Here is a 14,870-nt window from a genome sequence, read left to right on the forward strand (position 1 = left end):
TCTAGTGCCAAAATTTTAATCTTCTCAACCATTTCAAGATCGCAAGAAAATGCCCCGAATTCTATATTACTTGTATGATTTTTGAGTATGGGTTAATTTAACATGTCCTGGAAGTTATTTTAACATCTCCATCTTTAACTTCATTTCATCTTGCGGGTTTCTCATAATTTTATTTTAGTGTCTTTATTTTCGACTTAAAATAATCTTGCGAAAAAAAAGCTACTGTACAAGCAAAAACAAAAGAAGCATGGTAATTATCAAACCTTTCTTTTTCAATTGGTACATTTAAAGTTTAACTTGCAAGTTCCAACCGGTAAGATGAAATCTTAATTTAGGTCCCCCATATTCAGAAGTTAGGTCATGCAATAATTTGAGCATGCCTCTATAGGTCCAGCACGTTGAGTGATTGTTCTACTATCCAACCAGGAAAGTCACGGCCAATTTCACCCCACTTTCTTATCAATTACGGTACTGCTCCTGCTTTCTCCTCTATATGATACTCCATCTTCCTAGCTAAAAGCCTTGCACATACTGCATAATTGTTTTAATTTTGATTCAAATTATCATCTTCCTCGCCCGTGTTCTCTTTTTCATCAAACTTGGATTTGACAGGGTAGGTTCACGATAAACAGGCAATTTTCCCATATTCATCAGATCAGCTATTGCCAGAGTAAGTGCTGAGATTTGTTTACTTTTCTTGAAGTTCAAGGCTTTTTTTTTTTCTTTTTTATAAACATAGCCTCACCATATAAGGGAATATCTGCAGATTCAACGGATCAACCGTTGCCGGAGTGATCATTCTCTCCAAAGTGAGTGCTGAATTTCTTTTTCTTTTTTTTTTTCATACACATATTTTGGTTGAAATATAAATGGCTTCCATGTGTTTATGACATTCATTCTACTAGCATACTTTCATATGTTGGCGACTAGCTTCCAAGGCTAGAATTTTTGCTTCCTGCTATTCTTGAAACTAATAAGAAGGGTAAGACACTCAAAATTGTACAGTGCAAATGTGCAATATGCATCCCCTGTTCAAAACTCTATTACTAGACAACCCTGAAAGGTCATGCAGTTATTTTTTCATTCTACTTTATTATGCCATTGCTTGGAAAAATTCTAATCTATAGGTCCACCACATTCAATAATTGTACTGCTACAAGGCTAGGAAACTCATGACCAATTTCACAGATCTACTTTCTTATCAACAACAATACTACTCCTTTCTCCTCAATAATGGATCATCTCCATTGCCAAAAAGCCTTGCATATACGAACAGTTTCTACATTTTTTTCTTAAACTTTACTTTTGAGTAATTAAGTAGCTTCGCGATATACTAGCAATTTTCCCAAATTCAATAGATCAGCTACTCCCAGTGGTTTCTTTCTTTCTTTTATTTTACTCTCAAGTAAGTGCTTAATTTTGTTTTTTTTTTTCCCTCAAACTTAAAGGAATTTTTATTTTTTCTATTTTTTTCGACGTAGCCTCGCCAGTATAAAGGGAATTTCTGCAAATCCAACAGATCAGCTTTTGCCAGAGTGTTTATTCTCTCCAAAGTAAGTGCTGAATTTCTTTTTTATTATTATTATTATACACATTTTTGGTTGAAATATATATATCTGGCTTCCATGTGCTTTTGACATTTATTCTTCTGCTACTATGTACTTTTATATGTTGCCGAGTAGCTTCCAGGACTGGGAATTAGCTTCCTGTTGTTCTTGGTAGTATATCATACTAGTTTGGATGCACGTGCTTTGCACATTACCCGTGTTCGGTGATAATTTTCTTATATTGCGTGGTTTTTTAAATTATTTTTTTAATGCTAGGTAAGTTTTAGAATGAAAGCTTTTCCTTTTTTCTCCGTTATGGGCATATAGATGAATAATCTATCTTTTGGAAGGGAATGATTGGAGTAGGAAATTCTAGGTTGACATGCTTTCTAATAATATTCATGGATAAGTTTTTATGCATAACATTTTTAAACTTGTATTTTTTACATGAATTTTCTACTGTAGTTTTTAAAGAGTAATTTGTGTATGTAAGACATTTTGTGTCAGTCTCATACCTTATCTTAGTGACAGTGCTTTTTGTCTTTCAAGAGTTTCCTTTCTGCAATTAATCATGAAAATTTGATAGAGTCATAATTCATGACATTTTCTTAGATCAGAAACTTGAAATGAGAAACCAAAAAAGAAAAATTAACAGTCCTTGAAAAGAAAATGAGAAGTGAAATAGGGACACTAATTATCCTAAAGTTTAGGATAATGATATAATGATAATGTTAGAATACTTCAAAATTCCACTATACTATCTTTTTCGTATCGATTGACCCACTAAACTTTTAAAGCTAATTAATTGAACCATTCCGTGTAGTTAGTGGTTAAAAAAAATGAGTGGGGAAAATCAAATACACAATTATGTAAAGTCAAATTTTTACTATCTCACCTTTTTTGTTTTATACTTTCTCCCTTCTCTGCACGCTTTTCAACCACAAACTATTAGGACCAGGATTCATAATGTTACTGTCTTACCTTGAAACATTCAAAATTTTAAAAATCTGCATGAACACCTATCACAACTAAAAGAGGATGGTACTGGTTAGTAAAAAAAGTAAAAGTCAAATCGCAAGTAACTTATCAGTTATGACTTTCAATTCTTTTAGTTGGCCTGATTTAAAATTGTAAATCATCGTGGCACATTAACAAAAAATTACACAAATTACAGTAGTTAAAACACACACACACATACACAAAAAGGCATATATTACACTTTTTCGTCCATCATTTATTTACTTTTGCAAGAGGGTGCAAAAGTAAATCATACGAAAGGTCCTGAAGGGTGAAGACCCGACGGACAGCAAAGTCTTTCTAATAGTTTCCACGAATTTGCATTTTAGCTTCATTTGCAGACAGGGTAGTCGTTGTCTGGCTTCTTCTTTTTAATTTCCATCATTTTGCTTTAGGGTGTTCTTTCCTTCTTGACAATTAATACTTCATTTCCCTACAGTTTCTTTCTTCTGAGGAACCACTATCGTGGATCATGGGTTAAGAAGCAACACAGTATCACTATAAGTAACTAAAAGAGTACAAAAGAGGGAGAGAACACAAAACCCTATAAAATAATTCCAAGGTCCAAATGTATCTAAAACTAAAAACACTTGAGATCTTTTTTTTTTTTTTTTTGGAAGCATAACACTCGAGATTTTAAAGAAGCACACAAATGTCTTATAAAATCAATATTCCTAAAGTTTAGGATAATGTTAGAATACTTCAGAATTTTGCTGTACCATCTTTTTCGTATGGATTGACCCACTAAAATTTTAAAGCTATTTAATTGAACCATTCCATCTAGTTAGTGGTTAAAAAGCTGGGAACTTATAAAACACGAGCAGCACATTGCAATTAGTGGGGAACTTTTGTAACTTCGTTAATGAAAAATAGTATGGCAGACTAAACAGGACTTTAGGAAAATTAAGTGAATTTGATGCTACTTGTTGGCAAACTTCTTGGAAACTGAAGAAGAATGGAAAAGAGAAATATCTTAGAAAAAGTTAAACACAACTAATGCTCACATTCTTAAATCTTTTGGGCTAGTATTAAAAATACTTTAGTAGGAGATTTTTCCTGTTTTTCCTACTAACTTTAATCACATGCCAAATAAAAATGTTGCTTTTTAAAGAACATACCATTGCAGGTGAAAAGTACTGCCACAAACTCCATTTGTCAAGTGACAAGATCATTACTTCAGAAAAGGCTATGCTGATTTTTGCCTCTATCTTCCGCACTTTTCAGAAAGAAAAAAAAAAGAGCATAATCATTTATACGAGTTAATAGTGACAGCAAAAAAAAAGAGTATATCCCTTTAAAGGATAAACCAAAAAAAGGGTAGAATCACTTATTTGTGCTTTATGATTATCCTATTTGAACTACTGCTCTATTTTTTTTTCTTTTTTTTTTTACACTTTTCTTGTTTTTCCTTTTGACAATGCAGTTCTTGATAATCCCTAAAATACTATCCTCTTCCGGTTTGTCTTATTTTTCTCACAGTATTTTTTTCTAGTTTCTGGTTGCTTTTAAGAAATAAAGATATGGATTAGAATTTTATTAATGTCCTTGAAATCACAAATGCACTCAAAAATTTGTGGAACTTATCATCTTATAAATATTGGTACTACTAAAAACTGCTTAGACTATATATATTTAGAAAATAATGGCCAACAATATTAAATTATTAAAGTGTACCCCTAAAAAAAGTAAAAAAATGACAAGATATCTTTCTCACACGACTATAACAATTCTTTTTGTAGGAATGGTATCAAGATGACAAACACTTACCGAAAAGAATATGGTTTTAGTTGTCATGGGATTCAAGTAACTCGAGTAATTGACTCTCAAGTTATAACTAGCAACAAATTTCACCGGTAAATTTTAAATATTTAACTAAGGTAACTGTTTTGATATAGGAATTTGAAAAAAATAAAAGGTAATAACTCAATCAATTGAACTACTGCTTTTTAGCCTATCACTCCAAAATATATTCAGGAAAAGCCAATAAAAGAATTCCTTTTATTTTTTTTTTTTGTTGGGATTGCATGGATAGAATATTACTTAGAAAAACTTTTGTATAATTCACTGTAGCATGTTTTGTAGTATAATGTATTTAAGATAAATAAGTAATTGTAAAACATGTTTAAGAGCAATTAAAAAAATAAATATTCTTTTAGAGTCATCACAATGATACGTAACACAACTGTCCCACAAATTAGACATCATTGCATGAGTAAATCAGTAAAGGACAGATTCACATGTGAATATTGTCTGGAAGTGTGTAAGTTTAGCCCCACACCTTTTATATTAACAGATCTGAACGCGGTTTGATTTGTTGACCAATAGTACTGAATCGCCCATTATTAAACTTCATCATATTACGAACCGATGACCAACTCTAATTTCTTCCTTTTCTGTACAAGGTCAAGGAGCCTCTCTTCCTTTCCTGATATTCTCAAGTTAAAGAAAAGGACTGAAAATGGCAGAAACAGTTCTCGCTTTTGTGTTAGATCAGCTCTCAATTTTTCTGCGTGAAGAGGGCAGATTATTGGGAGGGCTTCGCCAAGAGGTTCAACTCATCAGCGATGAGTTGGGGCACATGAGAGCTTTCCTGGGAGTGGCAGAAACAAAAGAAGAAGATGCTGATCTCAGGCTCCAAGAATGGATCAAGCAAGTACGAGAAGCAGCTTATGACACTGAAGATGTTCTTGATGAATTCGTAGCTCGCTTTGCTCGCCATTCAGTAACAGGGTTCCGTGGCTCTGTTCGGAGAATTTTCAACTCCATAAAGACTCTGCGAACTCGTCATAAGCTTGCTGTGCAAATGCAAAGCATGAAGGCCAGAATAAAGAATATTTCTGAAGGGCATCAGAGATACCAATTAGAATTCGGTGTTACTACTAAGGTATCTGGGTCTCCTGCTGCTGCTAACAACACAACATGGCGCTATAGCAGGGATGATGCACTTCTCGTGGAAGAAGCTGAACTAGTTGGCATTGACAACCCCAAACAACAGCTAATTTCTCAACTACTCGAGGGGGATGATTCCCAACTCAAAGTTGTTTCTGTGGTTGGCATGGGAGGACTCGGTAAAACTACCTTAGTGAAAAAAGTCCACGAAGATTTAGATATTAGAAGGCATTTCCCAGTTCGTGCCTTTGTAACTGTCTCTCAACCATGCAACTTCCAGGAGCTCCTGAAAGACTTGACTCGGCAGTTACACAATGATTTGAAGAAACCAGTTCCGGAATCGATTGAGGCAATGACTGCATTTCAGCTGAAACTATGTGTTAAAAATTTTCTTCAACAAGCTGGAAGGTATGCAATTGTGTTTGATGATGTATGGGATGTGGAATTCTGGAATGAGATTAGATTTGCACTGCCCGAAAATGGCTATGGCAATCGTGTCATGCTAACGACACGAAAAGCCGATGTAGCCTCTGCATCTTGCAACAAATCTCAAGATTATGTCTACAAAATGGTGCCCCTGTCTTTCGAGGATTCATGGACCCTATTTTGCAACAAGATCTTCAAAGGAAATGGTTGTCCTGCCCATCTAATAGATGTTGCAAAAGGTATACTGGGGAAATGTGAGGGATTGCCCCTTGCGATTCTTGCAATCAGTGGGCTTTGGGCTTTGAAAGACTTCAGTATTGCAGAGTGGGAGATGGTTCGACACAGCCTAGGAGGTGAATTAGAAGGCTCTGGTATGCTGGACCGGGTCAGAAAGATACTTTCTCTTAGTTACAATGATCTGCCCTGCCATCTTAAGACCTGTTTGTTGTATTTAAGCATTTACCCAGAGGATTATGAAATAGGTTGTCATAGACTTGTTCAATTATGGTCAGCTGAAAGATTTTTAGGAAAGAGAGAAGGAATGACAATGAAAGATGTAGGCTACAATTACCTCAGAGAACTTGTCAATAGGAGTCTAATTCAAGTGACTCAAAGTTTTTATGAAGGAATCCCCGACACTTGTCGAATCCATGACTTAGTGCGAGAAGTTGTTCTTTCCAAGTCAAGGGAGCAAAATATGATCACAATTACTACTGGACAATACACAAAGTGGCCATCTGAGAAGGTACGCCGTTTGGTAGTCCATAGTAGCAGCAACACCACCGAGCAGCACCAAGAAAGCCAATGTTATAGCTTTAACCACCTTCGATCCTTTATTACGATTGAATCCATGAATCCACTAATATCCAGAACCTTGTTATCAGAAGTTTTAAAGAGTAGTAGATTGTTAAAGGTTTTGGATTTGAGTCATGAAAAGACATTGGAGGAACTCCCAAATGAGATTTTCAACTTGTATCGTCTCAGGTATCTGAACCTATATAGGACAGGAGTTAAAGCAGTCCCGAAATTCATAGGAAAGCTGCGAAATTTGGAGTATTTGGATTTGCGTGAAACTAAAGTCAAGGAATTACCCGTGGAAATCCTGAAGCTAAAAAAGCTTGAGCATCTTATGGTATACCAAAAAGTTGATTCTTCTGATGACAGTCAAGGATATCATGGGTTTAAAGCTCCATCAAAATTGGGAGGGCTTATTGCACTACAATCATTAGATACCATAGATGCGAGTAGCGGATCCGTAGTAGTTAAAGAGATAGGGAAATTGACTCAATTAAGACAATTAGGGATTTCAAATCTGAGAAGAGAAGATGGAAAGGTTCTCTGCTCCTCCCTTGCCACCCTCACTAGACTATGGGAATTAAACATTGCTTCAATTAGAAATGAAGCTGGTGATTATGAGGTAATGGATCTGAATCATCATGATCAACAACAACATTCTCTTTCATCTTCAATGCCTTCTTCATTTCTCCAATCTCTTCGTATGCTAGTATTGCATGGCCCCTTAGAAAAGATGCCGAAATGGATAGCTCATCTTCAAAGCTTGGTAAGAATAGATTTGAGGTGGAGCCGTTTAAGGGTTGAAGAGGATCCGCTTGAACCGCTCCACCATTTGCCAAATTTGGTTAGGATTATTTTTTGCGGATCTTACCAAGGAGAGGGGCTGTGTTTCAAGGCTGGAGGATTCCCGAAGTTAAAGGAATTGTACCTAGTGAAATTAGAGAAGTTGAAATGGCTGAAAGTGGAAGAGGGTGCGTTACCCAGTCTCCACGAACTTAGTCTGGATAGACTTCCATTGCTAGAGGAGTTGCCTTTGGGAATTCAGCACTCAAGGAATCTTCGAAAGCTGTATTTGTCTGAGTTGAGTTCTCAACTGATGGAGAAGCTAGAGAATCTAAATGAAGAGACTGAAGATTATAGAAAAATTGCACACATTTCTGAAGTTGTCATTGAATTGTGGACAGATGAGGAGGGATGGAGAAAGCACCGGCTGTGGGGGAAGATGATGTAAATATTTCCTTCCTATTTCTTTTTTTTTTTTTTTTTTTTTTTTTGCACGTTTGTTTGTAACTTCTGAGTTTATAATTTGCTTTATCTTTTATCTTATTGCACTCTATATTTTTTGTTTTTGCTTGTTTAATTTTTTCTTTAATTGATTTAACAAATAATTTAGAGGTTGCAGGTCAGAAGTGCCTATATACAATCTAAAACAATAGCCCAAAATAATATAGCCCAAAACAACACAGAGAAATAGGAAAGCTCAGGTCTAGTAATTATAGCCTCGGATTAATAATATTGAAGTTTCAGGAAAGAATTGAGAGTACTCTAGAAACATAAAGCCTCAAACCTTGTGCGGCTATTCTTTGCCTAGCCCAAAATCAATTCATTCAATAGCGTATTAACATTTGAAAGTTGCAATGAAGTACACTCTCTGCAAAATATCAAATAACGTCTCCTTTTTTTAATGTAAGTGGGAGGGCTTGAACCCGGGATCTCTCACTTACTCTCCCTCCCCCCCCCCCCCCCCCCCCCCCCCAAAAAAAAATCAAATAATGTCTCATTTCCTGTTTAATGCAGATAGTGTTGAGGCCTCTTTCAAAGCATTAAAATGGAATCAGGACCAAAGAGCACTTGTATGCCTGGGTAATCTTGCGTATGTTTCAACGCCACAGAAAAAAATGGTTGCAAGAAAATTCTCTTTTAGCATATCTATAAGGAAATCAAGGGTAGAGACATTTCAACAAACTATAGTTCCAAATAATTGGTCTTCAGGAACCCAAAGAGTTGCTCAGGACAGGGAATTAGTATAAGATTAAATCTAACTGGTGGTACCTATTCAAATTTTGTCCAATACGGTAGATGTACTCATCCTCCATTACATTAACAGAAGGTTTGTTTTCTGAATAGAAGAGAAAATGAAAAAGGTAAATAAACATTGGTAAGAATGTCACAACAGTCACGCGAACTACTCAATTAAGTGCAGATAGAAAACTACCCAACCATGTTGAGTGCAGATCGTCAATCTGTGGATAATAAAGTTGGTACCTACAACTAGAAGCTTTGATTTGGCTACAAATTCATGATATCCACACATTAGTAGCTCCACAAGTATTTGTGTCGACACAAATTGTAGGATACAATTTCTACAGCATGCCTTGCTAGTTTCTGAAAAGCCTAAGACCTACCCCTCATTCTTGAGCTATCTATGACCATCAATAGAGTTCTTCTATATAAACCACCTCATAGGTAACCAGTTTTCCACTCTGTTGTTTAACACCCTTATACAGAACTTAACCCTAAAAAGTTAGACTAACTCAAAGAAAATAGTTCTACACTATCACTGCAATTTACAATAGATAAATAAAACAGAACAGGAACGTTCCCTACCACCCCATCCCTTCTTCCACTCCACCAATACTCATCAGTTTACAACACAAATTCCTCCACCTAACCCAAAGTACAAGTTAGATCACAGGAAGGTGAGAGCAAAAAATGACCTTCAAGAGTCCAAACAAAGCCACGCTGTTTCTCATCAAAGCTAATGTCAATGGTGATTATAATAACAACAGAGGGATTGATTTGGCAATTTCTCAGTAGGCTGCTTTTGTAAAGAGCATACAATTAATCCTGGGATTCAAAAGATTTCTATTAGACTAACGCAGCATTGATGTATGAGTAGGTAAAGCAACATAACTAATGATGTTTAATTTTAAAGGAGTATTAAGAAAATTAAGAAACCTTTCACTGTGATCAACCTGAGGCATTTCGAGTGAATGAATATAGTACTGGAGACGCTTCCATAATTGGAAATATTTGACTGACAAGAGGTCCTAACTGCATCATAGCATAATACAACTTCAAAAATGAGGAATGTTACAAAAGCAATATTAGTTCTTTGAGAGGCAGTAGACAAAATTTGACACGGATTCTAAAGCAAGGGCTGAGAAACTGGAGCCCTACCAATTGAACGAGTACAGTAACAACTCATCATATAAGCATATTTACAATCAACTCCGCCTTGGTATATAAGATTTAAAATGAAATTAAGGTTCAAAAACATATGACAAAATTGATCCACCAAATCTCAAGGTATAATATTTATGCAATATCAAAATATAAATTAAACAAACTAGATAAATGTTTAGATCCAAATTTCCATATAATCCTCAATGTTGATTGGCTCCAGTTCAACCATCAACTATAATGTTGTTTACATCAATTCCCTTTTATAATGAACTAATTTGTATTCTTGAATGAATGGAAGACTGATATGACTTCACCATTTGGATGAATAATAATTGGTGAACAGTTCAGTATAAGGACAAAATTACAACAATCACAAATGAACAAAAGTGCGTTAGTTGCTGTAGAAGCCATCAGCAAGCAGAAGCATAGATGCTAAAACTCAAAGCAGAAAGATCTAGAAATGAAGTGCAAAGTCAGTAATATGCACAGACATACCATTTCCACAAATATATGCAATCTACTATGGACACTCTTTTAATTTATAAACTGCATATTACACTTTCTACTTCACATTTTTTTCCCTTTATTTTCTGAGTTGCTACGTTCAGTTACCATTTGTCCTGTTTCACTTATAAGTTTACCCATTTTCTTGCTCCCTGTAACGTCACCAATTATTTCCTTTCCAAAAAAAAAATCTTCACTTTACATCAACTTCATGGCATAGCTGAAGCAATATAAGTTACTCACAATCCACCCATTATATGAGCAAATACTATCTGAAATATTATAAAAAAATTTCTTTGTTAATTGACAGTCATAGTATGACATTGATGTGATGGCACCTTTACATTCCTTTATGCATTAGCTTTTTCATGTTTGTTTTAACATTTTACATCTTATACATATTCCAATGTAAAGGGAATAACATGACAATTAAGGAGATTTTGAGGATGATAGGCATGTGATCCGACACAATGGGTCATGTATACATCTTTCGACAACTAAGATGTTATCATCCATAGGATTATTGAAGGATTAGTAGAATTGCACTTGAAAAAGGTAATAAACTCATGCCATGGCTCGATAATGAAAGCAATCTTAGTAGCTAAAGAGCCCTTCATCCACCAAGTATGCTCTCACAAATGGCAGTAGCTGGATAAATGTCAAATATCTACAGGACATGACTTTTACTTCACTGGTGGGGGAGGGCTTAGAGTGCAACGCTTCAGCAACATCTACACTCACAAATCATAGAGTTCCTTGTTCATGAACTCAGACAAAATACATCAGTCAGTTGCATCGCTATCATAGATCCTCAATAGAAACCACGATTCTTTTAAATTTACCCTATATATATATTGGTTTGAAGATTTAGAGAGGCAATGAAAGAATAGGCTGTTTGCCTGGTGAAATTTGAGCTGAAATTAGATTTAAGAAGTAGAGGTTAAATAGAGATTAGGAGAGGTAAAGGGCAAAAGAAAGGAAGGAAGGAAAGATGACTACTAAGACTTCACAGGTAAGAGATTAAGAGGGGTTTTGTTCTGAAACTTTCTTGATTCAAACTCACTCTCATTTACAAAAACTAATGCAAGCTATTCAAAGAGTCTAAAACAGCAACCTAAAAGCTTTCTCTTGTAAAAAAAAGCAGCCGTTCAAGAGTAGAGTCTGTGGCAATTGTTGTCCACTACAATAGTAGCTATGTAGGATGACCATTGAACTCCCAACCATGGGTGTTCTTTGAAAGTCCACCCATGCCTGCCCATTGGACTTCCAATCATGCTTTACCCTTAGACTTCCACTACTAGTTTCAAGTACAGTATCATTATCAGGCAGCCAACTACTTGCCAACAAAAGTTACAGCAACAAGCTCAACAGTTGCACACAGAAAATTGGCAAATGAACCACAATCTGAATCTTAAATCAAATCCAGAGCTAAAAGATTGTGAAACTGAAGTTTTTTTTCCTTCGATATATTGATGTCTTTCATGTCTTGCGTCACACTAGCTAAGCCGTGGCTACAATTATTTGATCCACCCTAGAGCACCATTACCTGTTACCTGCTTGGCATAGTATGCAGCAGCTCTTATGTCACATGGTCGGAACTAAGAGGGAAACAAAATGCCCTATATACAAATCGAAAAGGATGATTTTACAAACTAATCTTATTATCCATAGTAAAAATGATATATATGAAAGAATACCCAAATCTAAGCAAATTTGTCAGATAGCACTGAAATGAATCAATTTGCAGGATTCAACTAGGGTGCAGGTGCAACACCAACTTCTACACTCACGAGTTGCTGCCATCCTGTGCATGAACTCATACAGACTATTTCAGCAAGTGGCATAACACAGATGCATCCTGATTCACTAAACATTGTTTTGAACTATTCATTCTACCCATAGAAGTCCATTCCCAGCTTCACATATTACATAACAGCTCTTTAGTCATTATGAGCCAGCCAGGAAGAATTGTAATCCCCAAAGGTTTTTGGGCTCTTGAAGGGTGGCCTTCAAGAGTTCATGGCCACAACTGTATAAGAAAAGGAAATCCCCATCCATGTTCCTTGGAAGCCAGTAAAAGCCAGAACTAGGAAAATGAAAGAAACTAAAGCAGAAACTGCAAATTTTTCCTTCCTCAGGAGCATTGCATGAATAGCCCAATTTATGGCAGTTAGAGATGAAGGGGGCAAAAAGGGCAATTTTCTTTCTTTTTTGTGTGAAGGAATAAGGGTAAGTACTGTAAATACTTAAATAAAGAAAGACCTTTAGCGTTGAAATAAATAAAAAATTAGCAAACATCCAATTTAATAAAGATTAATTGCTCAACTTCAACAGCAAAAAAGGTTAAAAGCCACCTTTTTTTTATTTTTGGATAATCAGGATAACAGCTAAGCCCCTTAAATTAGCATTGGAACAGAATTACCTGCTCAAAGTATGGTACTGCCTCCGACGCTGGCCTGTTGTTGTATGATATTATTGCATTTGCCTTCATTGAGAGACAAGTATAACATTCATTAAGTCAAAAAGTACTAAACACTGAACTATGGTGCATTTTCACACATTAAAGCTGCAAAAGCATAACTTTTTAGTTATATTTTTCTTATCTTAATTAAGTTCAATTTTGGTTAAGCACTTATGAAACTTTGGAAGAAAGAAGGAACCTTGGGTATCTTCTCACAAAAAAAACTTCCAGTAAGCACTTGTAGAAGTGCACCATTGCTGCATTATAGTTAAACCAAATAACATCAAAGATAGTTTCGTGATATGATTGAAATAAAAGTTAGATAAATTACATAGCATTTTAGGCATGGTTATCTATAACGGAGTCTCATCGGAATGAAACTTAGGAGTACTAGCGAGGTTTTTAACCTTGAAGTGTTCTTCATCACCCTCACCATTTCAAATTAAACGTTCCCAGCATTTTGTTAATTCAATCAGTCACAAGTTCCTCCAATCTACCCAAGCTTAACTCGATCATCTTACGTTCAAAAAACAATTCATTGGAAAACTATCCCATGTTCAGCTCCAAAACAGCTTTACTGAACCTCTACTATGATAAAATGAATGTTGCTCTGAAGGTTAGCAGCTCCAATACACATTGATGTAAAGATTCCTCAAGAAAAAAAGAGGACATGCCTAACATCCTCGGGACAAAGTATATCATTGAACATACAAACTAACGTTAGACAACACAATTAAGGCTTTATGAAGTTTAATTTGTGATCATTAATGCTCAATTAACCTCCACTCACCTATGGCCAACCGAGTAAAGTGGAAGATCAACAATATCATCAGGTGAAAGGCCATATTCTGGCAATTCAGACCCCAAAATCAAATCAAAGCCAGCACGAAACCTCTCATAAATCTCCCTAATTACTTTTTCATGATCAAACGTCACGTTATATGGCACCGAGATAATGAAATAGCCTTCATTTGCCAGTTGCTCAAGCAAATAGCTGCCACCACAACAAAAACAACTAATCAAACAAAACAGATCATAAGACTCTATTAGCATTTTAGTTTACAGTAGAAAAAATTGAATTAACAACCCTCTGTTCTGTAGTAAACATCACCAGCGCAATGTCATCACAGTTTGAATTTCAATCAAGTAGACCTTGTTTTTCCAGCAAAATGTTTCCTTCCTCTTTTCCCGATTTAAAAAAAAATTACTTTAACCACAGGAAAAAATTTCTGTGTTTCAAGAATTAATCCAAGGATTAATCTAATATAGTGTGTTAAAACTGTAGTTGGACAAGCAAGTTGCCACATATATTAATCCAGAAATTAAATTAAAATGTTCCATCCCAGAAATCTAACAGCACTTCATCAAAATAGCAAAAAAAAAAAAAAAGACATGAAAATTATCAACTATAATAGTCAAGTTTGAAACAGAGTAAATTGTTGATTGACCTGTAAGTAACTTCAGGGACAGCTCCAACAAAAGCACCTCCCAAAAATTTAATAATGGCTTTGGGTTTTTTCCCTCTTGGAGGAGGAATGACCAAACAAGACTCAAGCCTGTCGTAAATTCTACCATTATGATTCACAAAAGAAGTGTTCTTGAAGCTATTGGGTTTAACCATTTTCATTTGGGTCCTGCAAATTGTCATTTTTGAGGGTCTTGCGCAATTCTCAGTGGGGAAAACCCCTCTGGAGAGATAATTGAGAAAAGGGCTTTCTTTAAATTTGTTGATTCTTGGAATTTGTTGAGAATAGAAGTGGTGCTAGCCACGGCGGCCATGGCCGGCCTTCTTCACTCGGAGGTTCTAGTTGGGTGTTGGGAGGGGAAATTTGGAGCTAAAATTGTGAAGCGCGGGAGGCAGTACGTGGCATTTTAATTGCGCCTCCTTTGTGTCCGCTACATTTCCTATTTAGATTTGGAGTCTCCATTTTAGTGGATTTTGTGCATTTGTTTGGTGATAATTGAGTAATTGTCTAATTTCTCCTTTTTTTTTTTGGCCTTACATGCAATTTGTGTCTTTGAGTCTTTTTTTTTTTTGGTCAAAA

General features: G+C 35.6%; 2 protein-coding genes across 15 annotated transcripts; one reads left to right on the forward strand and one right to left on the reverse strand.

The window, feature by feature from the left end:
* Positions 1-339: 339 nt before the first annotated feature.
* LOC113704355 (disease resistance protein RPM1-like) lies at positions 340-8,021 on the forward strand. Of its 2 annotated transcripts, XM_027226212.2 has the most exons (5): positions 340-468; positions 613-670; positions 767-809; positions 1,482-1,553; positions 4,967-8,021. In XM_027226212.2, exon 5 carries the CDS (start codon positions 5,023-5,025, stop codon positions 7,903-7,905), a length of 2,883 nt encoding a protein of 960 aa, XP_027082013.1. In that variant the 5' UTR covers positions 340-468; positions 613-670; positions 767-809; positions 1,482-1,553; positions 4,967-5,022; the 3' UTR covers positions 7,906-8,021. The 2 variants fall into 2 exon arrangements, with proteins under 2 accessions (XP_027082013.1, XP_027082012.1); XM_027226211.2 differs by lacking the exon at positions 340-468 and having other exon boundaries at positions 503-670.
* Positions 8,022-8,454: 433 nt separating this feature from the next.
* On the reverse strand, positions 8,455-14,716 carry LOC113704359 (uncharacterized). Of its 13 annotated transcripts, none has more exons than XM_072061262.1 (7): positions 14,274-14,715; positions 13,616-13,819; positions 13,025-13,082; positions 12,787-12,849; positions 9,650-9,728; positions 9,392-9,521; positions 8,745-8,793 (listed from the first exon to the last, which is right to left on the reverse strand). In XM_072061262.1, exons 1-6 carry the CDS (start codon positions 14,471-14,473, stop codon positions 9,439-9,441), a joined length of 687 nt encoding a protein of 228 aa, XP_071917363.1. In that variant the 5' UTR covers positions 14,474-14,715; the 3' UTR covers positions 8,745-8,793; positions 9,392-9,438. The 13 variants fall into 13 exon arrangements, 9 of the variants coding, with proteins under 9 accessions (XP_027082021.1, XP_071917366.1, XP_071917363.1 ...); XR_011819832.1 differs by lacking the exon at positions 8,745-8,793 and adding an exon at positions 11,911-11,983 and having other exon boundaries at positions 8,873-9,521; positions 9,633-9,728; positions 14,274-14,713; XR_011819833.1 differs by lacking the exon at positions 8,745-8,793 and adding an exon at positions 11,911-11,983 and having other exon boundaries at positions 9,473-9,521; positions 14,274-14,713.
* Positions 14,717-14,870: the final 154 nt, after the last annotated feature.

The sequence above is a fragment of the Coffea arabica genome, chromosome 8e, assembly GCF_036785885.1.
Source record: "Coffea arabica cultivar ET-39 chromosome 8e, Coffea Arabica ET-39 HiFi, whole genome shotgun sequence".
NCBI classification, from domain to species: domain Eukaryota; kingdom Viridiplantae; phylum Streptophyta; class Magnoliopsida; order Gentianales; family Rubiaceae; genus Coffea; species Coffea arabica.